The sequence below is a fragment of the Pseudonaja textilis genome, chromosome 4 (assembly GCF_049901715.1).
Source record: "Pseudonaja textilis isolate UNSWEBS1 chromosome 4, rPseTex1.2, whole genome shotgun sequence".
In the NCBI taxonomy this organism is placed as follows: domain Eukaryota; kingdom Metazoa; phylum Chordata; class Lepidosauria; order Squamata; family Elapidae; genus Pseudonaja; species Pseudonaja textilis.
This window is the reverse complement of record NC_141993.1, coordinates 41648781-41675098: the sequence shown is the minus strand read 5'-3', so window position 1 is coordinate 41675098 and position 26318 is coordinate 41648781. Positions and strand designations below refer to the sequence as shown.

Here is a 26318-nt window from a genome sequence, read left to right as displayed (position 1 = left end):
CTACTTGCTTTCATGCCAGCAATTCACATACCCTACCAGTGCTACACCATTCATGCATACACCCTTCCTGATCTGCCTGGCATCTCTTGTACACGCTATTCCCAATCTGTGGTATATAGTCTGGCCATGTAGTGTTTCTCCTACACCCCAATGCAGTCCTGCCACTTACCTGCTGGCCTGGGACTTGCAATTTTCTGCCAGTTTCCCTACTACTTCGGTTATCAGTTGCCAATTATGGTTTAAATATTATATTACTAATATGACAAGAATTACTGCTAGTGAGGTATAATATCAGTCAAGATAGTAAAACATTCTTTCCAGTTGTTGTTTTTCTATTTTCATAGTAACCATATTACATTTTCATTTCTCCAGCGATTATTTTGGAAGACTTCTTGATATTCCCTAGAAGGTTTCTGAAGTTATTGTGGATATTACAAGAAGGAATACAAATTACTTACGTTGTAAATGTTAGCTTATATGCAGAATTATAATTCTTGTTATAAATTCATCAACAATATAGATAAGCTTCTTAGATGGGTCAATCTTTTTGAGGTTTTTAAGTAGAAAATGGGATTATTATTAATCAAATGTAAACCTTTGTTTCTAACAGGAAAATATATTACCGGTGAATACTAAAAATGTAGAACAAGGGAAGAAAATAATGCTGTCTGATCTAAATTATTTAGGACTTAAGAAAAATATGAAAATCAAAGTAAGTTCTGATTTTACATTTCAGTATATTTTGTATAATGAGGGCCTTACAAACTTACAAAGACCTAGCTAAATTAATACAAGTGGTCCTAACTTGGCAACTTTTTATTGTTAACATTCAGTGACAGTGCTAAACAAATGGTAGTTACAACCATTCTTAAAGTTACGGAAGTTGCAATGTTCCTGTGGTCACTTGATCAAAATTTGAGTGCTTGGCAATAAGCCCATATTTATGATTACAGTGCACACTTCAACTCCTCTCACCTGCCTATCTATTCCCCTTCTCATCTCTGCCCTTTGGAACACTCTAAACTTTGCCACTGCTGCCTGCCCCACCTCCTTCCAATGACCTTTGTTGAATTCTGTCTTCTGCTGCTGGCTCAAGATTACAAGGCTTTACACAGTCCTGGCTACCTTTGTCTGGTCTGCTGCTCACCACCATCCTGTTTCCTCCACTGACTATATCTCACTGCCTCCTCTGATCAGACCTGGCAAGTTTCTCTTTGACTGGCAAAAGTCTGCTACACCCTTTGAGTATATCTATGGGTCACAACCAAACAGGTCACAACCTCGCCTGGAGTCCAGGTCGACAGAGAGTGAAAGGTGACAGTGAAGGTCACCTGGTGGCAGCAGGCAGCAAAATGACAGAGCAGGCTGTCCAAAGGATAGAGATAGGGAATATGGACTAGTGGGAGGATCTGAAGTGGAGGCAAGGGAAGTGCAATCTCATTTACCAAAGGGACACCACCAGGCTTGGCTGGAGAAGATGCAGTGGATGGAATGATAGTTCATGCAGGGCAAGTGAAGCATGAGGTCCTGCCTAACAACAGTGTAGTCTTTGCCTAATAACTGTAACCAAGATTATTGGAATTACTGTTACTAAGTGCTGTAATCATATACTGTTTTGCTTAATTATAAATTCATTTAGTGACAAATTTCAATCCCAATTAGAATCATTAAGCAAGGACTATCTTACTTTCTGTAAAATGATTTTAATTTCATTCTTTATAAGAATTCTTAAAATTTTTATGCTTTGATTAACTTCGTTCATGTATTTAGTGTGATAAATATGTAGTTGATTGAGTAAATCTAATGCTAAAGACAAACTTTCAAAAATTGTTTCTTTTCTAGGGTACAATAACTGATTTTAATAATCCTAGTGAATTCTACATGCAAGTCAGTTCTCTTGAAGTTCAGAGTAATATTTTAAAATTAACAATGAAACTGAAAGATTACAAGGGAATCAGTCAAGAATATATTCCTGTCAAAGGAGAAGTTTGTATTGCAGAATATTCTCTGGATCAGGTAAATTGACTTTAGAGTAGACCACTTAGTGTTTTGCAGACTATTATGGATATTGATGGTAACAGATAATCAGAGTTGGAAAGGACTTTATAGGTCATCTTGTCCAACTCCCCGCCCATGTGGGGAGACCCTACACCATTGCTGACAAATGGCAGTCCAATCTCTTCTTGAAAGTCTCAAGTGATGACGCTCCCATAAATTCTGAGGGCAAGATGTTCCATTGGTTGATTGTTCTCACTGTCAGAAAGTTTCTCCTTATTTCCAGGTTGAATCTCTCCTTGTTCAGTTCTCCTTGTTAAATGCTTTCATTTGGAGTGGTGCAGCAATTTTCAGAAGAAGTAGGGGCATTATTGGCACCTTCTTAGTTTATATATTTTTCTGGAATTTTCTAGTAATTATGGAAGGCAGGAAAAGAAATTACTTCTTTAAGGAAGTATTAAATGCATATTAAATATACATGTAGGACTGTTCAAAAAGTACCTTTTTGATTGAACAACTGTAGAAGCTATCCTGAAGTATAGATTACCAGCAATTTAGCATTTATTTTTTATCAGGTCAAAGATTCATATTTATTTTTAACTAAGTGTAATTGTGATATGTAATAGTAACTTGTACTTTAGACAAAGCAAGAAATGCCATAGAAAATTGCAGCACAAAGATTTGGTTTCTTTTTTATAGTAAAATGAAAACTGCTGAAAACAGAAAATTAAGAGAGATGATTCTAATCTTATTTCTGTTTAAAATAGGTGGTGTCACCTGAAATATTTCATATTATTTAAGTGTATAAGTAATATTGAAGTTAATATAATTCTATATGGCCTATTCAAAGAATGGTCTGTGTGTTAGGAAGAACAGATTAATTGATTTGCGTCCATTAACTAAATAATTTAAGTATACAAAATTATATTGTAAGGTAGTGTTTGAAATGAAGACAACTTCTAGTAAAAAAAGATCATAGTGAATAATTTTTCTGCAGCTAAGTAATTTGTTCATATTCAGACTTGGTGTAGGGTACTCATAAAAGAGATAGATATCCTTACAAAGACTGCTCAAGTACTGTATATTGACTATGGAAAAAGAGAAAATATACTACTACACAGAATTAAAGGATTGCATGAAGATATTTCACAGATCCCACCCTGCGTAAGTATAAGTTTAAATATGTAAGAAACTTCGAAGAAAACGTACCATGTCTTTGAGAACATGTTAAGTATCCTCATTTTGACTGCAAGAGAATATAATCTGATTTTTTTTAAAAAAATAATGAAATATTCTAAAAATGTTGCTCCTAGAAAAATAGAAAAAAATGATCAAAAGTTTAGCTACTTTTGTCCAGAACATTACTTATGACTTGAGAGATTTTTTTTGATGGAATTAAGTTTTATCCTGATTCTTGGTCAAGGATCTATAAATGTTGATTTCTATTCTTGGTAATCTGTGAATGCAGAATAGGGTTGTTGCATTTGGAGAAAACCTTTAAGTAGATGTATTGAACACTGGAATATTCAAATATATTTAAAAGAAGAGTTTTTTAAAAATACAGAAATTATCATGATTTCCCCCCCAAGATGTTTGTATTTTGACTATTTAAGAGCTTCTGTATATTTTAATAATAGTTGCTCTTTTATGTTTTTTTTTTAAACTAGCTTAACCAACTTTCTAAATGTTTTGTTTTTAGGCCATTAAGTGTCGCATTGCTAATATTCTTGATACAGAACTCTGTAATGAAAACTACAAGAATATTATTGCTCCAATTGTTGTAGGAAAATATTGTTCATTAATTATCACTGATGTTTCGATGGATGATATGCCTTGTTTTACTGTAGATGCTGTATTATCAGATTATGGTAAGTTTAGATAACAGTAATAATATTTTTTTATAACAATTGTTTATTAAAAAAGGATTCCTGCAATGAAGTTTTGTGAACAAATGTTTGCATTTTATAAAAATCTATCTTGTATTCCTGTTACTATGTCAGAAAACATGTTGAAAAGAGTATAGGTTGATTGCTTTGCATAAAAAGTCTTTATTTGCTGTGCTTTAATTTTTCTACAAGATTACCCAAGGCAGTATAAATAAGCAATTTTTGCCACTTAAAATATTTTGTAATCATTCAATATAGAAGTAAAGTATATATTTTATTTTAAAAATAATTATTAATTTTGCAATTTTAGTCTTCAAAATGATTTGAAAGGTATTATTTAGAACAGGCCTATGCAATTTGTAGAAAAATTAAAAATAATCACAAAAAGCTACCTGACATGCTGATAGCTGTTCAGTTAGTGAAGCAGTTAGCACTGGAGCTGGTAGCGGCTGTGAAGCTTAGAGGCATTCAGTAGCATGTAGTTTGGCTGCTTGACATACCACATATGACCTGTGGTCCATTGTTTAGAACCTCACATGAGGTCCATGGCATTAGGTTGGGTTTTAAACCTGAAAAAAGATGTGGGTGTTTTAAATAATCCTTTCATTTAAGTTAAGGTGACTCTAAAGTAGACTCCCCCCGCCTTGGAAACCTGATAAAGGCTTTTAATATCAAAAATACATTGTTTTCCCATGAAAATCCAAATCACTACTTTCAAATCATTTTTTGAAATGTGCATTACTCTAATACTCTAGTGTACATACTGTGTTAACCAGTTGCTTATTTAATTTGTAATACGTTATTTATCCTAAAAATTATTCTGTAGTTGGTCAAATATTACAAAGGTAGCAGTGTCTGCCTAATAACTATAAAGAAGGCGAGATTATTTAAAAAAACCTTTGATGTTACAGTTCCAAATTGATATTACTTGGAAGTAAATACTAAATTAGGTAGGAATTAATTCTACACTTAGATTTACTGTATTAGTTTCTTTCTCTTTTCATGAATCAAGTTACTGGTTTTCAAAGTGATACATTTCATTCGTACATCTTAATATATCTCCTATGAAGGAAATCTCATTTAAATCATTGGACAACCACAGAATAAAATAACATACTTACCATACATTTATTTTAGTTTGCCTTGTTTCAATATTTTCTTTCTATCCTTCTTAATCAGAATATCAGAAATCTGAATTTTTAAAAAATCCTTCCTCAATTCTTGAATGTCTTTCTTCAGAATTGACTCTCAGATGCCCAAACTCACTGGACAACATATAGTCGCATAACAAAATATCCATAGAGAAAATTTGAGATAAAATTTCCCCAAACAAGAAATAATTAAAATAAAATGTAATTTTTCCATTACAAGTTAAAAAAATAAGACTAAAGCTTTTTTTAAAAAAACTAGTAAAAACAAAGTCCTTAGGGTAAAATCGGATATAAATGTAAATCAGATCAAATAATTGTCACTACCCTGGGTTGAGTTCTGTCACTGCTGGCTTCCTTATGGCAAATGAAATCATAATTTAGAGTTCTAAAGTAAACAGTAAGAAAATGAAAAAAGGTCATATTAAAATCCAACAGAAGGTTATAAAATGAATCTGCATTCAACCAGTCAATTAAAATATTATAGATCAAAGAATAAGAAAAACTTTAAAACCTCTGATTGCTCCTACCAAGAATTGTCATCTTCAAGCTGCCTCTTTTCTAGAGGTTTTGCAATCATCTGAGGGGCATCTCGGGTTGTTCTTTGTTGCTGCCATTCAAATCTGGGGCACAAGCTGTCAAATAGCCAGCTTTCGCAACATATCAGTTGATTGCTGGTGGGAGATCACCTGTTGCTCAGCATGCCATTTGGGGGAAGTCCTGACCAACATATAGTCCTAATGGTGCTTTCTCCAAAAGACAACTGGACTTCCTTGTTTTTTTTTCTTTGAAAACTTTTTGCTTCTCATCAAAGAAGCTTCTTTAGTTAGAACAGAAGATGAGAAACAAAACCTTTTCAAAGAAATTTCAGTTACCTTTTGGAATAGCCATGTCCTGGATGACTGGGATATCCATGACCTGGATGATTGACAGTGTCCAACATGTAGACTGGTAAACAAAGATTCTTCTGGATAGCCATGTGTATTTATTCCTTTACTATGTGCAAGCAACTACCATAGAGTAGGACTGTGTATGAAGGCTGTCACCAAGAAAAGTATGGCCTGAAGTTCTCAAATATATTGCATCTCTACTGTACTATGAAAAAATATAAATGCTTTTTGATCCTCAAAGTTTGTGTTGGAAACAAAATTGTTTAGAATGGTTAATATTGATTATTTCATACGTATTTAGATAATTAATGGGTTTTTTATTTATTTTGTTACGTGTATGCAGATGTCTGTTTTATAAAGATATAAGCAGAGTTTTCATCTGCAATATTTTTTTATTGCTAAACTATAAATTGGGTATGATTTTTCAAGAAATCAGAATTGTGGCTTTGAAAACATCATTTTGCAAATACCTTTGTATAAACTATCAGCAATATACATAGTATTATATATTAATAGGTAAACCGTTGCATGAAATTATTTTGGAAAATATTCATGACTGGAATGCAAAGGAGAAGGATAGTAAGAAAGTAACCTCAGCTATGGGTAAGTTCATCAGGCTTTTTTCCCCCTAATGAAATCAGACAAAATTCAAGTCAAGAAACATACACTACTTAGATTATTTTAAGATCTAGGAAGGAAGTACAGCATTTTGGGGTTCTCATCCATCCATCTAATCTATAAAAGAGGAGTGGAAAAGAAAAGAATGAACAGCTACACAGCGTGGGAGATGGACTAGGATTTGAATTTTTGAGACAATGGACAACTAGTTGGAAATAGATTATATCTCATCTGAAAGCAGTATAATCAGATCACTTTCCTGATCTGGTCTATTTTGTAGGACTGACAGTAATTTATTACAATCAATGGGCTAAAAGTCCTATCCATAAGACCCGCAATAGTCCTATAAAATACTTGGATTTGGAATAGTACATATTTCATCACTGTTGCAGCCAATCTTCTATAGTCTAATTTTTTTTCCCTTTTCCACTCAGTTTTTCTTTTTGCTCGAATATGTTCAGTCTGTATGGTGAGAGGTAATATCTTCTCTTTCACTAATGAATTTCATGTCCCTTTGTAAATTCTGGATTGATTGTATTGGCATTCATAGATTGAATAATATGGAGCAGATACTTATTTTAATAGTGGTTAGTTAGAAAGGTGAAGAATCTTTCTACACAGATTCTTAAGTATCATTTTCTCCTTAGATCATACTGTGGAAAAAAAATATGTTCAAGAAAAGAAAGTGGAATGGAAAGAACTGGATGATAACGATTGCTTAACTCCAAATATTGTCTCAGTATCTATAGGCGATGCATTTTTGGGCATGGTTGCCCACATACAAAACCCAGGAATATTTTTTTGTCAACAGACAGTAAATGGCTGTAAGTTCTTCTTTTATCTTGAGATATAAATACTTGTGCACCTGTATATTTTGTGCATTTAATAAATTATTGAGATAAGATAAACACATTTACGTGTATGAATGATCATAGGAAGAGAACATTAAAATGCAAACTGCAGTCTGAAAATTGTAATTTATCATGAGCTATATAAATGACTTAAGTTTTTTTTGAGATTACAGAAATGAAAGTCTTAGGAGGCTAAATAAAATGGGCAATATTACTATAACTGTGTATTTTTAAAGCATAATTTGCTCTTTTTTATGTAGCAATTTTCATTTAAGTATATGTGTTGTTAGGCAAACTTTCTCAACTTCAAGTATCCCTACGTGAATATTGTGAAAATACCTCGATCACCCCAGATTTTTGCCCAGCAGTAGGAGATGTATGTTGTGCCCAGTTTACAGGTATGGAGGAGGAAAAGACTGCTTGAATATTTATTATTATTATTACCGTTATCATCATTATACATTTCTATTTGTACAATCAGGAATCCTCAGTAATGTGTATCCAAAGAATAGGTTAGCCACTAATATATATTTGTTAAGGCTATATAATGCAATTTGAGTATAATCCTGCTTGAATGTTATATGAATGAAACAAAAGTAAACAAAAGCTAGACTGTTAGCTTTCTTAGTCTGCATTTATCATGGTAAGTTAAAACAAATTAAAACCAACGGTGAGAAATAGTGCATGTGAATGCACTATTAAATAATAAGACATTTAGCCCTTTTTGAAGAAATCTGTACTGGCCTTATAATTACCACAACCAAGTCCATTTTCTTTTGGGCGCTGTTTTCTAAATTTTCTTTCCAGTTTGGAAAGTGATTTTTTTTAAATTCCAGACTGGATTCAGGTTTAGCATTAGCACTGAGATGGAAGTATTAGAAGAGAAACAAAAATTATACAAGACTGCTACTGAAACTTCAGCTGCTATAAAATGTAAAGCTTGACAGGTTCAGCAGCTTTTGGCAAACCTTTCTCCGTTCCCTTCTATTTCATGTACCATATATTATTCTTTTGAAGCACAAATATTTTCATTTTAAAATAAGCAGTAAAATTGCTTGCTGGCCTTCTGATAAGGTCAATATACCTTGTATTTAAGAGGATAAATAATTATTGTTATTTCCTTTATTTGTGTATAGGGCATCTTATTATTTTGTGATTTTATTTTTTTACATCAAACTTTTATATTGTATTGTATTTTAACATTGTAGTTTCTTTGTTGTATTACCACTGATACACTTTAAAAAAAATAGTTAAGATTAAATATGACTTCATATTTTTTTCCTCAGAAGATAACCAGTGGTATCGTGCAACAGTGATATCCTTTATTTCAGAGAAAATTGCTTTAGTCGGATACATAGATTATGGAAATTTTGAAATGTTACAGTTAAATAGACTTCGACCAATTGTTCGGAAATTAATGGAATTACCAATGCAAGCTATAAATTGTACCCTAGCAGGTAGGAAACAAATAATTATAATTCAGTATTGGTGGAACAATTACTTTTTGTAAAGAAATCCTTAAGGATCCTTTTTTAATTGTGCCTATGTGTAATATATGGTATATAGTATATACTAATTGAATTGACATGTATATCATCCTTTTAGGAAAATCTTTACTTTGGATACACTCAGCAAGAATGTATATATTGCTTTGAACAAGATAGTAGGTCTGTCTAATTAGAACGTCTCCTGTTGACTAACTCAGCTATTAATAATTAAAGTTAGAAACTTCCAACAGAATTGCATCAGGGCCATACAATTGTAAGAAATCTGTACGGATAGATAAAACAGCAGCACAATATTAATTATTTTATGTATTTTTCATTATTTCTCTGCAAATTCTCAGAAATATTTTTTTGTAGTACTCTGTGAGTACCCCAGAAAATGTGCCATGAGTTTAGTGGCGCTTTGACCAGTGGAAGAACACGAGCCTCCCAAAGATTGTATTATTTTTGGCAATTGAGTGTTCCTTGGGCAACAGTGCTGTCACCAGCAGATCCTTTCAATCCAAAAGCATCCTTGGTTTGGTTTTGTAGGTGCTTCTTATATGAATAACAACAGACAGTATCTCATCTTTAACCTCTATAGTTCATATAAAGGTGTTTTTATTATATTTGAAAAAAACCTAAGCAATTAAAGATCCACAAATGTCCAGATGAGCCAAAAGAGTTCTGGTTCAGCGAGATCTAGGGCTCAGTGCCATACTGAATGGGGCACCAATGCCATATGTGATGATAGTCTGTATTATGGAGGTAGTTGTAATACACATGTGTTGAAACCAGAGGCTTCAAGTAAATAAATAGTTCCCAGTGTTCCCTTTAGTGGGGAAGTACCTTTGACACTTGTCCACTACATGTGTAATTATAAGAATTAAAACCAGGATGATTAAAATATTTTTTCTGCATCCTTTAATGACACATTGAATCCTCTTTCACTCATTTGTTAGCCAAAATGGATGTAATGCTTCATTAAGATTCAACAGCACTATTTAGGTATGAAAAATAGTTTCTATTTGGATGCATAAAAGAGAACATAGCAAATGTGAAATGCATGATAAATTGGTAAGCAAGGAAATATCCTAACAATAATAAAAATTCCTAAAAGATTGTCTTTACAAAGTAATGCTTGGGAGATTTAGTCCAGCTGCAGAGAAATCATGTACTCTTTTCATGTATGGCATTTTAAAAAATTGTCCTTTTGTTTTCAGGTGTGAAACCAATATCTGGAATCTGGCCAGCAGAAGCAACTTTTGCCATGAAGCAACTGGTCCAGAATAAAGTAGTTGCCATAAAAGTCACTGACAAGAAAATGAACACTTTTGTTGTAGAAATTACAGATGAATCTGTGACTCCATCAATTAATATATCTAAATATCTCTTAGAGTTAGGTTATGCAGTAGAAGAAGCACCTATTCTTTTGAAACCGATTGAAACCGTGAAAGAAACAAATGGTAAGTGTAAAAGGTTATTACTATAATGAGTAATAAAACATTCAAATTATTTTGTAGTGTATGGATGATAACTTGAGTTTAAGAACAGTGGTGATTGAATACAAACTAATATGTTAATTCTAACAACTAGAACAAGGATAGGTACTTTTTTAGGGTCAGGAACAAATGTGGATTTTAGAGAACAAGGTATGGTTTTTAAAAGTGGCCGCCACGGTGGGTAGGGTTAAAAAAACTATTTTTCTCTGAAGATAAATAGCTTTCCAAGATAAAATCTTCCTACTTTAAACTTTATGAAACCCAGCACTATTTCTGCAAAGAAATATGGTTGCAGAGGCTCATGTTTCATTTTGTGGCATGATATATGAATGTCGTTCAAGTTATTTTGTAAAATTCAGACAGAAAAAAGACTAGTAAGCATCAAGTGACATGTTCATGGATCTGTTGGGGGCCTTGGGCAATTCCCACTCCTTACATTATTTAGTATTTGATATATTCTTTATTATTTTTTATTCAGTTACCAGTTGAAATTGATTAATCTTGAAATTAAAACTGATGCTTCTAAAAATAGATAGAATTGATAGATATTTTAGTCGGATTATATATGAGTTTATCATTTATCGTATATATTTATTAAGAGGGTTATTAAAACATAGTTGTAGTAGTTCTTCATATTCACTTCTCCTTTCCTATAGGTGAAAAGCAGGAGCCTGTTAATTGGTCTTGGGTCACATTAACAGCTAAACAGGTGGTAAATGTCATGGTCTCTGTGTTGTACAATCCCAGCAAGTTCTATTGCCAGTTATTAAACAAAGACGGTACATGTTTTTTCCTCCTTTGCTTTCTAATCCTCCCTGGGGCTAGAAATAGATTTGGTAGCTTCAGGAAAATTAACATAACATAAACATTCGGTTTAAATAAATATATTGTAATTTGGGGCAAAATAATTAAATGTTATGTGTATGCTGTTGACACATCAGTAAAGAGAACTTGGGATCAGATGTGAGAACTCAAAATGTCAAACTAGTGTGCAGCACTAGGAAAATTTTGATTTAGTAGTATTTGGAAAAGAGTGAAGGAGTTTCATTAACTAGAAAAAATTATGAAGCAGGAATGAAATAGATTTGAAGAAATATCCTGAAGTAAACCCTAACTGTAATGTGTTAGTGTGATCACCAAAGCAATATAGCTAATCAAAAACAATTCTTATCTGCTAAATAATGTTTATGCAGTTTGCAGGTATGAGTATCTTCTCAAAGAACAAATTGCACTTCTCAAAGAACAAATTGCACAAGTCTATGGTATAACTTTCTTTGGTTAATTCCGTAAAATTATTTAAATGAATATATATACAGTCCTGGAACTGTATACGTATTGACACAGAATAAGTAAATTCTTCATTTATTTCTACCAAAGTGCTTTTTTTTCTTTTTGGAGAAATACCCTTGTTGAATATATGGCACTGCTTCACAAATACATAGCTGTGAGACCCTTTTTCTTAGGTTGGGCTCAAGGAATCAGGTGGGATTGCTGCTGCTATACCAGTCTCCCTGGTGCATGGCTGCTTCCCTACCTGGGCTCCTAGATCTCACCATGGGACTGGTGGTGGAGTTCCCCAGCTTATATTTCTGGGAAACTTCAATCTGCCATCCCTTGATCAGAGGTAGTCCGAGATTTCATGGAATCCATGACTTCCAGGGCCTGTCCCAGGTCATTCAGGGCCTGACTAGGAAAGTGGTCACACACCTGATTTGGTGTTCTTGTCAGAGCAGTGCCTATGTGACCTGGAATTGGTGGACTTGTCTGGTTCCCCTGTCATGGTCGGATCACAGTCTGATGTCAATGAGTTTCTCAAGACCCCCAACCCTCTTCCAACCCTCTCCCTGCACGGAGGCAGGACCTATTAGATTGATCCGTCCCTGTCAACTAGCGGTCCTGCCTGATGGGTTCCAAAAGGAGCTGGGGTTTTAACTGCAGATCTGCTGTGCAGTCCAATCGAGCTCTTAGTCACTGTGACTGAGGTTCTAGATAGGATTGCCCCCATGCAAACTCTCCTCACCCATAGACCTCTCTGTCCTCCCTGGAGGAACTGAGAGGGATGAAACGGATGAAGAGACATCTAGAGCACTGCTGGCGGAAGACAGGGTATAAACTCGACAGAACACTGTTAAGAGCTGCTATTAAGGAGTACATTGTGGCGATTCATGTGGTGAAGTGTAAATATTTCTCCACACTAGTTGTATCTGCCAATAATTGCCCAACGACCCTCTAAGGTGAGCCGCCTCCTTGTGGGAAAAAAGGAGATTGAAGCGGCATGCTGAGGAATTTGCGGATTTTCTGGAAGGCAAAATTGCTTGACTTTATTCCCAGCTAGCTATTTATTTATTTATTTATTTATTTATTTATTTATTTATTTATTTATTTATTTATTTATTTATTTATTTATTTAGTCAGTCAAGCGATTATAAGATTACAGGTATAAGTATAGACATAGTTATGAGTATATGAAATGGATACATATAAGAAAAATAAAAAGAAACAATAGGACAGGGATGGTAGGCACGTTAGTGCGCTTATGCATGCCTCCTAGATGCCGGCATGGTTGCTGATCCAGTGGAAGCCCCTGAGGCAGGTTCTTGCCCTGTTATCTGGGAATGGTTTGACCCTGTTGCTCCTGAGGAAGTGGACAAGATCCTAGGGAGCATGCACCAGAAGCACATGTGTTTTAGATCCATGTCCTTCCTGGCTTGTGAAAGCTTCCTGGCAGTTGACAGGTAGGTGGACTTTAGCAGTGATAAATGCTTCCCTACAGGAGGGGATAGTGCCCCAGCACTTTAAGGAGGCTGTGGTCCTCCCTCTTCTTAAGAAGCCTTCGCTGGATTCTACCCTGTTGGATAATTTCTAACTTGTCTCCAATCTTCCCTTTTTGGGGAAAGTTGTTGAGAAGGTGGTTGTGTGGCAGCTCCAAAGATTTCTGCATGAAACAGATTATCTAGACCCCTTCCAGTTAGGATTCAGGCCTGGATATGGGACAGAAACATAATTGGTCACACTTTTGGATGATCTCTGGCAGAAGCAGGATGGTGGTAATGCATCTATCATTGTTCTATTTGACCTCTTGGTGATACTGTCGTCCATAGTATTCTTTTGGAGCAGCTTCAGCGGATGGGATTGGGAGGCTCTGTGCTATCTTAGTTCACTTCCTTTTTCTGCAGTCAGTATTGATAGGAGGGGAGAGATCCAGTCCTCACCCACTGCTTTGCAGGGTTCTGCGGGGCTCTGTCCTCTCCGTTCCTATTCAACATTTATATGAAGCCATTCAGTGGGATCATCTGTCACCATGGTCTGAAGTATGCTCATGATACACAGCTGTATATCTCAGCCCATGATGAGTTAAGCAATGTTGTTTTCTCCTCTCGCAGGGCCTGGATGGGGAGCAATGAGTTGAAACAATCCTGGCAAGACCGAGTGGCTCTGGGTTTGGGGTTCTTTGGCCCTGGGAGAATTGCTACCTCTGGTCTTGGATGGGGTGGCACTACCCCAAATAGATCCTGTGCATAATCTAATGGTTCTCCTGGACTCACAACTCCAGCTCAAATAACTGGTTGTCACTTTTAAAGCCCTTCAAGGCTGGGGGCCAGGTTATTTGAGGGACCGTCTCTTATCGGTCACTTCTATACAACCCACTAGAGTGGGGAGACAAGGAATGTTGCGAGTCCTATCCCCTAGGGAGATATACCTGGTGGGACTCAGAAGAAGGGCCTTTTCTATGGTGGCTTCCTCTCTCTGGAACATCATTCTCCCAGAGATTAGAATGGCCCCCACTCTAACACTCTTCCAGAAGGCACTGAAGACCTGGTTCTGCCAGCGGGCCATTAAACGGCGGAACCATTTAATGGGATGGAACCCATTAAATGGTTCATCTGATGTGTTGTCGGCGGGGCGGGGGGGGTTATTATATTGTTTTATTAATTTATTATATGATTTTTCTCTCTTATATATGAGGCTTTTATATTCGTATAAGCCAACCTTGAGTTGCCATGTACGAATAGGCAGCAATATAAATAAATACATATGAGTGTCCCATGGGCATTTATTTGATCATTTTTAGAATGCTTGACTTATAGGCACAAAGACTAGCGCAGCTACACAGCTTTGACTGAAAGGAAGAGTATTAATCTTGAGGTAATCTTAAAACACCTCAATATCTCACCCGATTCTTTTCCAGATTTGAATGCTCTCAAAGAACTCAACTTATCTTTAGCAGAGTACTGTGAGAAAACAAAACCCAACGTTTCCCAAATAATAAAAGGGAAGGTATATGGTGCTTATTTTTCTGGTAAATAATATCTTCCCTCTGTTTTTTAAAGAAATTTCAACATTTGTTGTATGCATGTATCAAATTTGTAATGTAAATTGAAGCAGTAAAGGAATCCGTTAGATCTGTGAATGTTCCATTTTACCGTACTATTGAATATTTTATATTTCTATATGACTAGTTTAGGTTAGTGCAATATTGCATTTTGTTTTGTTTTACTTTACATTATGCCTTGATTGTTGCAGCTTGATGTAGATTTTTTTCTTCTTAATAAGATTCTTCTACATTTACTGTATTTTTTTGCATTGTAAGAGAGTTAGTATCTAGCTATAAATGACATTGGTAAATTAAATAAAATTGATTAAGCTCAGGTTTCTGGAAGAAAATTAATTATGTGTTTATTCAATCTCCTTTTCTTTTAAATTAGAGGATGGTAGATGGTATCGTGCCTATGTAAAAGATGTCATTTCGCTTGAAGTAATTAAAGTTCAGTTTGTAGATTATGGAAATTACGAAGAAATTACGCTAGATAAAATTAGACAGATTTCATCTACATTCTTGAAACTTCCCTTTCAGGGAATCAAATGTTGGCTTTCAGGTAATTTCAGGAGTAAGAAACACTTGAATTTTGTATAAGATAGTAAATTAAAATATAAATAATACCTCATAGTATTTGATTATGTTCATTTTGTATATTATACATTTGAATAATTTATCTTCATTTTATGTTTCTAAAACAAAACAATTTACATTTGCTTTTTATTAAGTTATGCATTAAAATTCAGGGGCCTTAAAATGGTACAATTGATCCAAAAGATCATACTTTCTAATAAATACAGCTGAGTCATTAAGTCCTGTCAAATTGTTTCTAACTTGGAATTAATGTAGAAATAATCTTTAGTCTGGTCATTTGAAGTGAGCTCAATTTTTTAGAAAAATATATAAAAAGACATGAGGAAAAACAGTAGTTTCTAGTATTGGCTAAAATTGGCAGTGTCACAAGTCAAGATGCTTTCTATTATGTAGTCTATTGAGTAGTTACATGGTTTTGTGATGCTAAATTCCATAACAGGATATACTTGCAGGCCTTAATAGAGACCAGACAAAGAAAAATACTACTTTCCTAATACAATATATTGAATACTTCTACTCATAACAGTTTTGCATATTCCTGTCAAAACATTTTGAATCATTCAGCAATCCAATTTGCTGTGAGATGCTATTTAATATTATATTAGCTTTTTTATTGCCCCAAAGAGTCAAAAGATGGAAAATCATAGCAATATCCTTAATGCTTTGAGAAAAAGTATTTTCTCTTCATATTCATGAATTAATTCCTATTAAAGTTATTAATATTTGCTCTTTAAGAAGTGTATGGAATATTGTGCTCATGATTTCAAAAAGCATTTTCTAAAGAGCAGTGAAAGTCTACTTAATATTTCTTTCTGTTCACCACAGGTGTGAGACCCATAAATAACAAATGGACTACAGAAGCTATAACAACCTTTCAAACGTATGCAACTGAAAAAAAACTGCAAGCCAGAGTAATTTCTGTAATAAAGAATGGTGCTGAAGTGGAGCTTATTGATAATTCTAATAGCATTCCCATGATCAGTGAAATATTAATAAAGAAGCATTTGGCTTTTAAAGAAGACTTAATATTAAACCCAAATACAGTATCAGGTGAGTTGATAAATGAATTTCCAAAATAATGTAATAATTCTATTGTTTGGAATAGTATGACAATCACTAAAAATTGCTTGTCTGAGGAAAATTGTGTTCCAAGTTTGGAAAAAAAAAACCCAGGCTTTTATTGGACATTCTGCCATGTTTCCTAACAAACATGGGAAGCAAGACTTAAGAATACTTTATGCTGTTTGCCAATAGAAATACCCAAAGTGTTCCACTTCAGAGTTTGAAACCTTTATTCTAGCTGTAATGCACATATCCTCAGCTCAGTTTTATATTTGACAACATTCACAACACTTACAACATTCAAGGTATTGAATGTATTTTATTTGGTATTATTACCACCCATGACCTCTTAACTTTCCGAAATATAGGATTTAAAAACAATAAACTTTCCTAGCAGAATGGCAATAACATTTACCCAACTCTTCATTTCTGCTATACCTTCATCATGTTTCCAGCCATTAATGCCCTTTTCTATTTTTTCAAGCCAATTGCAGCACACCATAATATGGAGTAAAATGTCTAAATTTGTCCTAAATGAAGGCAAAAACTCAGAAATAAAAGTATTTCGCTCCAGACTTGGTACATTTTCCTTACCTTTTCTGTTCTCTTTTAAGACTAGATTATAATTATTGTAGCATGCTATCCAGAGATACCAGATGCCTTAGTACAGATCTTGTTTTGAAGTGCATGATGATGTTCCATAACATTTTCATTGGATGTTGCTGTATATACTGTATATTTTTTTAAATTTCATCTGATATTATAGGTACATCTACCAGCATGCAGTGGACAATGCCAACGTTTTCTATTGGTGATACATTATCAGCTCTTGTATTAGATGTGGTAGATCCTGGCTTATTTTATGTTATACCAAAAGAAATGAAAGGTAAGAATCAAAAGTACACTATGCCAACAAAAATGATATTTATTGACCCATTCACAAATTATGTATTTATATAAATAAACTATAGCAAACCTCCAGCATGTTTTCTTTCTCACTGTCTCTACCCTCTGAATATAGAGTTCCTGTTAGATAGTACAAGTAGGAAGATTATGAATTTATGTTCTCTGTAACTCTAAATTGCACTGCTAAAATTTGGAAACAAAATAACTGAATTTTGGCAGCATTATTTCAGAATGGTTTTGGAAACTATCCAATTTTTAAGAATGTTTCTATTCCATTTTTGCTTTCCTACATCCCCAAAGTGAAAAAACCCAAGTAATTTAGAACTTCCCCTTTTACTGTTACAATATCATCAGGTACTTTTCCTCTAGAAGATCAATTTTCCTTTGATTGACAGCCCTATAACATTATATTAATAGATTGTTGTGGATCCTGAAGTTGGAAATAAAATGAAACCTTGTTTTTAATAAACTACTTAAATCGGGGATGTCATACTCAAATTCATTGAGGGCCACATCAGGGCTGTGGTTGACTTTGGAGGGCCAGCCGGGTGTGGCCGACTGGGTGGGCGTGGCCAGCTTGACGCCACACCCCAAACTGCTTGTACGTTTGCTCTTTGCATTGGGTAGACGAGGTCGAAGCCACTGGCCCAGTGTTTCCTTTTGCATTAGGTAGACTGGGCTGGAATGATGCAGATAGACCAGGCTGAAGCAACATGGACCAGCCCCTTACATTTTCCAAGATGACCCTGTGGGCCGGCTCCGGTCTGTGGGCCTTAAGTTTTACACCCCTGACTTAAGTAGTTTAATAAATCATTTATAGGGAAGAGAGGTCTATTATTGAGAATAATCAGACAAATCATAGTATCACTTTACATAAAATTACATCATTTTTTTATCCATTACATTTTTATCCATTCAAAATAAAGCCGGGAAAATCAGCATTTTGTTTAATCATATTTTTACATTACGTCACTTCAGGAACATTGGAATATTTTAATTTATTATAGAAACAGAATTTTGAAAGTGTCAAAAAAGTTACAAAAAGACTATTGGAAAAGAAATATATTTCATTCTAAAAATTAATTCTGGTGCATTAAATATTTCATGCAGTAGACCTACTTCGCTTCTTTGGGGTCCAAACTAAATCAAACCACACCACTTATGTTTTGAAAGTTTTGGCTTCCACATAGAACAAAATGGGATTGTTTTGTTCCAGAAATGAAACTGTATTTTAAGAGATTTAGAGTGAGCAAGTATGGAGAAGGCAAAAACTAAAGATAGTTGAAGGGAGGATGGGAAGGAAACGTGCTAAGCTATCACAGGAGAAAGTTGGGGCAGTAAGATATGTTGCACAGGGAATGTTTTCCATAGTAGCGAGATCATTGCAGTAAGGAATAAAGGCCAGTATTTTGGCAGCTGCACTTCAATTGGAAGGGAATTGGAGAATTGAATAACAAAATAGCAGACTTGAAAGGGATCTTGGAGATCTTCTAGCCCAACCCCCTGCTCAGACAAGAAATTCTATAACATTTCAGACAAATAGTTGCCTAATTTCTTCTTAAAAACCTCCAGTGTTGGAGCATTCACAACTTCTGGAGGCAAGTTGTTCTACTGATTAATTGTTCTCATTATCAGAAAATTTCTCCTTAGTTTTAGGTTGCTTCTCTCCTTGATTAGTTTCCATCCATTGCTTCTTGTCCGGCCTTCAGGTGCTTTGGCGAATAGGTTGACTCCTCCTCCTTTGTGGCAAACCCTTAGATTTGAATTTTGCTATTTTGTGCCCACTCCTCCTTTCATGAAACAAGCCATACCCAATTCCGGAAACCGTTTTTTGTATGTTTTAGCCTCCAATCCCCTAATCATCTTTGTACTGCTCTTGGCACTCTTTCTAGAGTTTCAACTTCTATTTTATCTATTTTATTGTGGCAGCCAAAGCTAGATGCAATATTCCAAGAGTGGTCCTACCAAGGCATTATAAAGTGGTAGTAACACTTCATATGATTTTATCCTATTGGACAGTTGGAAGGAATGCCATACTGGAGACAGCTGAGAGTAAAGGGTGTGAAATGCCCTAAATGCTTCATAAAACCACTCCAGGATTTCATTTTGTCTGAAAAATTGGACTGAATTGTTGAGTTTGCAGCTAATTTTAAATGGTTTAGCAATGGAACATAGTAGCTTGTTCCAGATATGAAATAGATCATAATTTCTGTTCTGTACACATTTTTAATAGGAAAGCAAAAATTATTTTTGATGCCCGTGAGACCTATAATATTGTTTAAAAGAAAAAAAAGAGCTGGCAAGATTTTCAGTGAGAAGTGGTAGTATCCAGAAATCATTCTGATATCCCTTTGCATGAATCCAAAGTAATCCTCAGATAATAAAACCAGAATTTAAGGCTAATAGTCATCTTAAAGCACTACTGGTTGGCCATAAAAAGGATGAGAAATAGACAGATTTCACTGCTAGCTCATTAGCTTAAGAAGGCATGGGAGGAAATTGGAGGAGTGTGGACTGATGTTCAGACTGGCATAGCTACAGAGAAGTAGGGGGGAAAGAGCAGGACAAGATTATCATCCAGAATGATCATTAAAGAGAAATGTAAAATTTGTAAGTGGACTTTGTGTTTGAAGTAATTGGTTTTATGATTTTGAATTTTTATGCCTGTACACAGCTGAAAACGGTGCTAAAATTGTCATGTGTAACTAATAATTTTACAAGTTTTAACATTTATATAACATCTCAAATGGTGCCTCCCCTGATATCCTTTCAAATCTGAAACTTTTAAGAAGTGGACAGTGGATGGATAGATGTTTTTTCTCAGGTGCATTTGATTTCCCTTAAGAAAACAGCCCCCCACTTGCTGATGATACTGTGACTTCTTTATTCTTTTTGAACCTAAAGTATGGCCAAAAAGTTTTTTTCAGAATCTGGAAAATGTCAGATAAAAAAAGCACTCAAACTAAATCCTTGGCATTTTCAATGATTATTGTAAACTGAAAGCAGCTTCAGAATTCTGTTCCCATTATGTCAGCAGAGTTCAAAAGCTTAGCTGGTTTATTTCCATTTCAGTTGTGTTGTAGTTGAAATTGTTGAAAAGCTAAGTGTGTTTGAGACATAGTGATCCATTTTCTCAAGTGATCTATATTATTCAGTGTACCTTCCTAGCTTCTGAATTTCAGGTACAGAATAAGTAGGCTAGCTTAAAGGCTTTGTTCAAGTTTTTTAGCCTTCCATTCAGTACCCCATTGATTAGTATGAGGGTAGTGAGAAGACAACAAGTAAGCTGGGACTAGGTAGGATTTTGTTCCGTGTTCCCAGTATATCAGACAGGCAGACATAAAAGCAATAAAGCCCTGTAAGCTGCAGATGAAGAGAATGTGGGAATGCTGTCAGAACTAGAAGTATCTTGGTGATTAGTTCAGGAGTAAAAGACAGAAAGCCTCCCAGAATGGGGAGGTAATGGTGCACATGCATGTATTTTTATGCACATATATACATACACAAATTTTAAATGTATATAAACTTATACAGTTGAAAGGTTATGTTTGCAGGACTTACGTTGCTAAAATGTCAAGGATGATGTATAAAAAAAAATTCTTGAACTTTATATAGCACATTTGGACATGTTATTTAAAAGCAGCCCTTTAAAATGTTTTGTTTTCATTTCAGTGGATTTAGAAAAGCTCAAAAAGCTAATGATTGAACTTGCCGACTATTGCTATGCTGAAAATGATAACATTTTCCAACCAAAGATTGGTGAACCCTGTTGTGCTAGGTTCTCAGGTGAGGGAATGGACCTAGAAAACTGAAATGTGTGTGTTTGAATAAATGGATGAAATAAAAATTTTACTTACTGTAGAATGTGCTGCAGTGATTTGTGAATTAGGTGAAAACAGCATTATTTAATGTATTTAAGTTTATTTCATTTAAACTCAGAAATCAATGTGTGCATTTAGTGGTTTAACACATGATTCCAATAGCTACTGGAAAAGGTGTAATAATAAAATTGATCACGATTTCAATATTAAATAGTCAGTAAAGCAGACTATTTTTTCATTCACAGGAAAAGTTAACTACACTAAATAATAAACAGCTGGTCTCAGCAGCTTATGCATGGGAAAAATATGCATAATTGTTTGATTTGTTTCAAAAGTGAGTCAGAATGTGGTTATTTTAGATAGAAAATTATTTAAGTTTTTTGTTCTGTTTTTATTTAATGACGTTGATTTTCTAACCTTTTACAATTAGGAGAGGTCACAATGTCTCTTCTACTAGTGGTTTAAGCCAGAAGGGTGTTTATTTGGGATGGAACAAATCAGCAGATCTTTAAGGAACATGTGTCCCAATGAGGAAAATATTCTGGATGTGACTGCATTGAGAACAAGCTGTGAAGAAATAAATTGCTGTGAAGGAATTTATGCTTCCACTATTGTGGTGTTTGGTCATTCTGCTTATTCTTGGCTATCTCCCTCTTAAACAACTTCCATAGTCCCATTCTTTTTAAAAATTGTTTTGAGTTTGTAGGTGGATGACAAGTTTAAGTTAGAAAGAGAAGGTTTCCATTATCTATCTCTCTTGCTTTTTGAATTAATCCTGTCTAAATTTAAGGAAATGTATTCCTTCAAAAATAAATTTCTTCAAAATTTGACCTGCTTGTTTATTTGGGAGAATTCTTCCAAATGATTTTTCTATAAGTGACCGATAGCACTACTTGTTGCCTATATACTGTATGTTAAACAGAACTAGTTTTCTCTTTTAAAAAGATACTTTCCTGTAAGACTTCTCCCCTTCTTCACCTTTCACTCTTCAATTTAGAAATTCTCCACAGTGAATTTTGCTATCATTGAACAAACAGAGAGTTGGGTGGAAGAACAACAAGTGAGTTAATCATGATTTGGTTAACCAAGACTTAATTGGAGTTGATGAAATGTTCACAATATTTAAGAGAAACCTCAGCATTTAGATGTATTTTGCGTAAATGCAATTCATTAGTTTGTCTATAATGATGACCTTCTCAGTCTTGATTTTTCACTCCATCATTTTAGGCGATGGCAAATGGTACCGTGCTCTTGTTTTGGAAATAAATGTATCCGAAGTCAAAGTAGTATATGCCGATTATGGAAATGTGGAAATGTTGCCTTTCTCTAGACTTCAGCCTATAACTGCCCCCTACTTAAAATTGCCGTTTCAAATACTTAAATGTTCCTTAGCAGGTAACAAACCAACCAGTTCCATTTGTCAAAACAGTAAATATTTTATTTTAATTCCATTTTTCAGTCATATAGTTATTTATGTCAGAATAGCATTAAATCTAATGAATTAATAACCATGGTGAGGTTTTTTTTCCTTTGCTTCTTCTGGAAGACTGCAAGAGAAGAAAGACCAGGTGTTACATACAAAGAGAAATGTGCGACGTACTCCTTTCCAGTGTTTCATAATTACGAAAATGAGAGATTGATGAAATTTGTGCTATGAATGTAGTAAATTGTATTAGTGACATATTAGTGTCAGCATAAAAGAAAGTTAAAATTCATGATTCAGGTGGAGTTCACTACCTTGAATAAGCTTTTTCTTTCCTTTTTTGTCTTAGTTATGTCCTTAAACTTTGCAACATATATTCTTGATGTGTCAGAGATTCAGTGAAATGTATTGATATCTGGGGGGGGGAGTATTAACGAGATAGATCATCTTTATTTAATTGGTACTGAATATAACGTTGAGCACTATAAATGATTCTACCATTACCATTCTGTATAGAATTGACTGAAACTAAACCTCTTTGAACTTTTGAACCATTATATATTTGTAGTTTCTCTCGGTTCCAGGTATTACGGGACTGGATGGAAAGTGGTCCATATCAGCAATAGAGAAGCTGAAAAGTCTCTTAATGAATAAACATGTAATAATTACAGTGAAAGAAGTTACTCAAAATATTTATCCAGTAATTGTGCAAAAAAAGAGTGAAAATTGTGTTATGGATATAGCAGAACAATTAATAACTGAAAACTTGGCAAAATACAGCAGTAACGGTGATCGTAAGTACTTCCAAACAATTGCCTGTATATGCCTTTCTGAAACATTGTATAGCTAAAACAAAAACTGGTAGCAAGTATTAGGAAGTGCATTTCAATTTTCACTTCAGTTTTTCACTAGTGGAATAAATATTTAAATTATTTTTCCTTCATTTAGAATGCTCAAAGACAACAGATTGTTACTGTGTAGAGTTGAAAAAGCAAGTAAGTTTCAATTTGAAATTAGTTCTCTTGATTTCTAAGTACAGATTGTTTACACAGAAATGATCCACAGAACACTTATCTGTAAAAATATTTTTACTGAACAAAAAAAGTAATCAGTCTTTTCAAATGTATAACTTGCATAGTAAAAATATTAATAAAAACAGTAAATTTTTAGAGGTCAATGCCTAGTTGATGTTATGTACCCAAATGAAACTGTAATCTTAATCTGTTCCTGAAATTTCACTAGAAATTTCAACTGTTTTAAGGCTCTCAATATATTTGAGTAATTGACTGTAAAGAGGATGGATTTCTTCCCCCAAGAAAAGGCTATGATTCCAAAATTAATTATCTGTATTTCAGGAGTATTAATTCTTATTAGTATAGTAATATGAAATTAGCAAAAGTTAAGTGTGAGAATGCTTCCAAACTAATAATTAGACAATACGTATTGTTATTGAGGCTCATTACTAGTTGAATAAGTAGAGTTATAAATTGCAGCATTAAGCAAATACAATCTGAACTAGAATGCTTAGTGGTGCTTTCTGTTTGCAGTAAATGGACTGAAAACCTAGCTTGAGGCAAGACAATTCCATTATAATTTCTGGTTTTCCTCTATATTATAGGTTGCAAAACTTGAACAGATTCTTTATTTTCTTCTGAAAGACCGCTTTGGTGAAGATAACATTCCTGACATTATAAAGCCCTTGGAAAAATAAAATTATGTATATATCATATATTGTAATATATCAAATATTGTAAAAATAGTACTAAAAGTTAATGCATTTTGTTTTATGTCAATTTAAGTTGCTGATTTTGTGAGGTGCCAAAGTGCAAAACTAGTTTTCTGCCAAGGGATGCCCTGAAATAACTGGTATAATTTAGAAGCAACTATGTTTTGAGTGCCATTCGTTTTTCAGATGCTATGACCTAGAACAAGGGTGTCAAACTCATGGCCCAGCCAGGGGCGTCATGCATTGACCACGCTCACTCCCGGTTTAGTGAAGGGGAAAAAAGTAAAAAAAAAGTGACAACAACGTGATGCTGCAAGTTTCCCCGACCTAGAACAATGTAATTGAATCGTGTTACTTTTCTTAAGCCAGATCAAGGCTGAAAAGTTCATTGACTTTTGTGTTGCAACTATTTACCAAAGAAACAGTAAATAAAATTTATCCATACAAGTCAAGTGGCTTCTCAAAACCATTACATTTATCTCCAGTCTTGGGTAGAGTATTGACATAGACTTTAGACATTCAGATTAGGAATCAAATAGACTTGGTTGGGATAGAAAACAACTGTTAGCTGTCCATAACTGAACGCTAATATGTCTATAAGTTGTATTTTGCAATAATCTTGGTGTTCCCCAGGAAGAAATCTTGAATTTCTATGAAGCACAGAATAAATCCTTTCTTCATATACCTAAGGATGCCTGCAAGCCCACCCCCACTTCCCAAAGTATCTACACGTTCAACTACAGTCCTAGTGAGAGCTGAAAACAATTACAATTTTATACATGCTCTCAGATTCTAATAAAGCCAGTCTCCAAAATGCACAAATTCTTCTGCAGCAAGCCCTTAATTTAACAGTTTTCCCATTATTCCTAGATGTTTCTTAAATAACATTTGCAAACATTAAAATTCATGCAAATTTACATGCTTCATTTAGTCTATTTAAAATGCAGCTTTTCAAATATATAACAATGTGGATCTGTTCCTTACTGAGATAAAAGTCATTTGCATCTTAAGCTGAACACCTGAAGCAACTCTGACAAAAATAACAAACATTACCGGAAGTTTCCCTAGATGTCGCTACATTATATACTAGGACCCAGAAGGGCCTTCTCTGTAATGACTTCCCTCTGGAAATTAGACTTGCCCTCACTTTTTTGGAAGGCCCTGAAGACAGGATTCTGCAGCAGACCCGGGAAACTCAGAGTGGGATGGAGCCCATAAAATGGCTGGTATAAATGTGTTGTCATTTGGGAGTGGGGGAAGGGAGTTATTTTATTTCTTTTATTTCTTGTCAGTTGCCATGAATGAATAGGCAGCAATATAAATTTTCCAAATAATTAGATCTTTAAGGGAACGGACAGTTGTTAGATCGGTCCTAAAATACTACTTTACTGACCATAGCTATGTCCACATTTCCCTTTCCTCCTGACGTAGGTTGAAGGAATTAAATTGATAGTGTTAGATCTTGAGGACAAACAGTATTCAGCATCTTTATCACTGATTAAAGCAGAGAACTGAATTCAGTTTATTTCAGTGGTGCAGGTATGATACAGCATAAAATGTAAATTCATGCCTCAAGTGCTTTGAGTAGAACTGCTTTCATTTTTTTTTTAAGTTTTCCTTTTCTACACTTTAAAAAGTTGTAAATGCAAGGATTAGTCATAAAATTGTATTTTCATCACCATAGTAACAATGGTAGCTAAACAAGACAATTAGTAAACGGGGAACGTCTGGAGATTCTCAGTCATCCAGGTCATGGTTGTCCCAAAGGTGCTCTAGGATTTATATCCTTCATTCCAAGGGTGGGATTCTACGGGTTCTGTCTGGCTCTACAAAACCGGTAGCTCTGAAGAGCAGCAGACGCAACCGGTTCTGTGCTGCTGTTTTGGCCCGCCTGCCCGGGCTCTTACCTGTCCTTTATTTCCTGCTTTTCCAACTGCTGCGCGCCCGCACACAGTGCTGCTCAGCTGTCCGGGCAGCTCAGCAGGTCATAAATTGCACTCGTGCATGCGCACGCAACGCAGAGAAACAGAACTGGTAGTTATACCGGTCGGATTCCATCCCTACTTCATTCCCCACCATCCAGTCAGTTGTAGA

The 26318-nt window shown here is 34.7% G+C and overlaps 1 protein-coding gene across 1 annotated transcript in view; it reads left to right on the top strand.

Moving 5' to 3' along the window:
- TDRD1 (tudor domain containing 1) overlaps positions 1-24289 on the top strand; it is a 33222-nt gene extending 8933 nt beyond the window's left edge. The window contains exons 7-25 of the mRNA XM_087932548.1: positions 611-712; positions 1843-2016; positions 3016-3159; positions 3695-3863; positions 6436-6522; positions 7185-7361; positions 7679-7786; positions 8675-8845; positions 10096-10338; positions 11031-11153; positions 14564-14674; positions 15081-15251; positions 16112-16336; positions 17115-17234; positions 20927-21040; positions 22303-22470; positions 23083-23292; positions 23447-23493; positions 24117-24289. Of these exons, the coding sequence (XP_087788674.1) occupies positions 611-712; positions 1843-2016; positions 3016-3159; positions 3695-3863; positions 6436-6522; positions 7185-7361; positions 7679-7786; positions 8675-8845; positions 10096-10338; positions 11031-11153; positions 14564-14674; positions 15081-15251; positions 16112-16336; positions 17115-17234; positions 20927-21040; positions 22303-22470; positions 23083-23292; positions 23447-23493; positions 24117-24209 (2757 nt within the window). The 3' untranslated portion in view covers positions 24210-24289. The remainder of the gene's footprint in view (positions 1-610; positions 713-1842; positions 2017-3015; positions 3160-3694; positions 3864-6435; positions 6523-7184; positions 7362-7678; positions 7787-8674; positions 8846-10095; positions 10339-11030; positions 11154-14563; positions 14675-15080; positions 15252-16111; positions 16337-17114; positions 17235-20926; positions 21041-22302; positions 22471-23082; positions 23293-23446; positions 23494-24116) is intronic.
- Positions 24290-26318: the final 2029 nt, after the last annotated feature.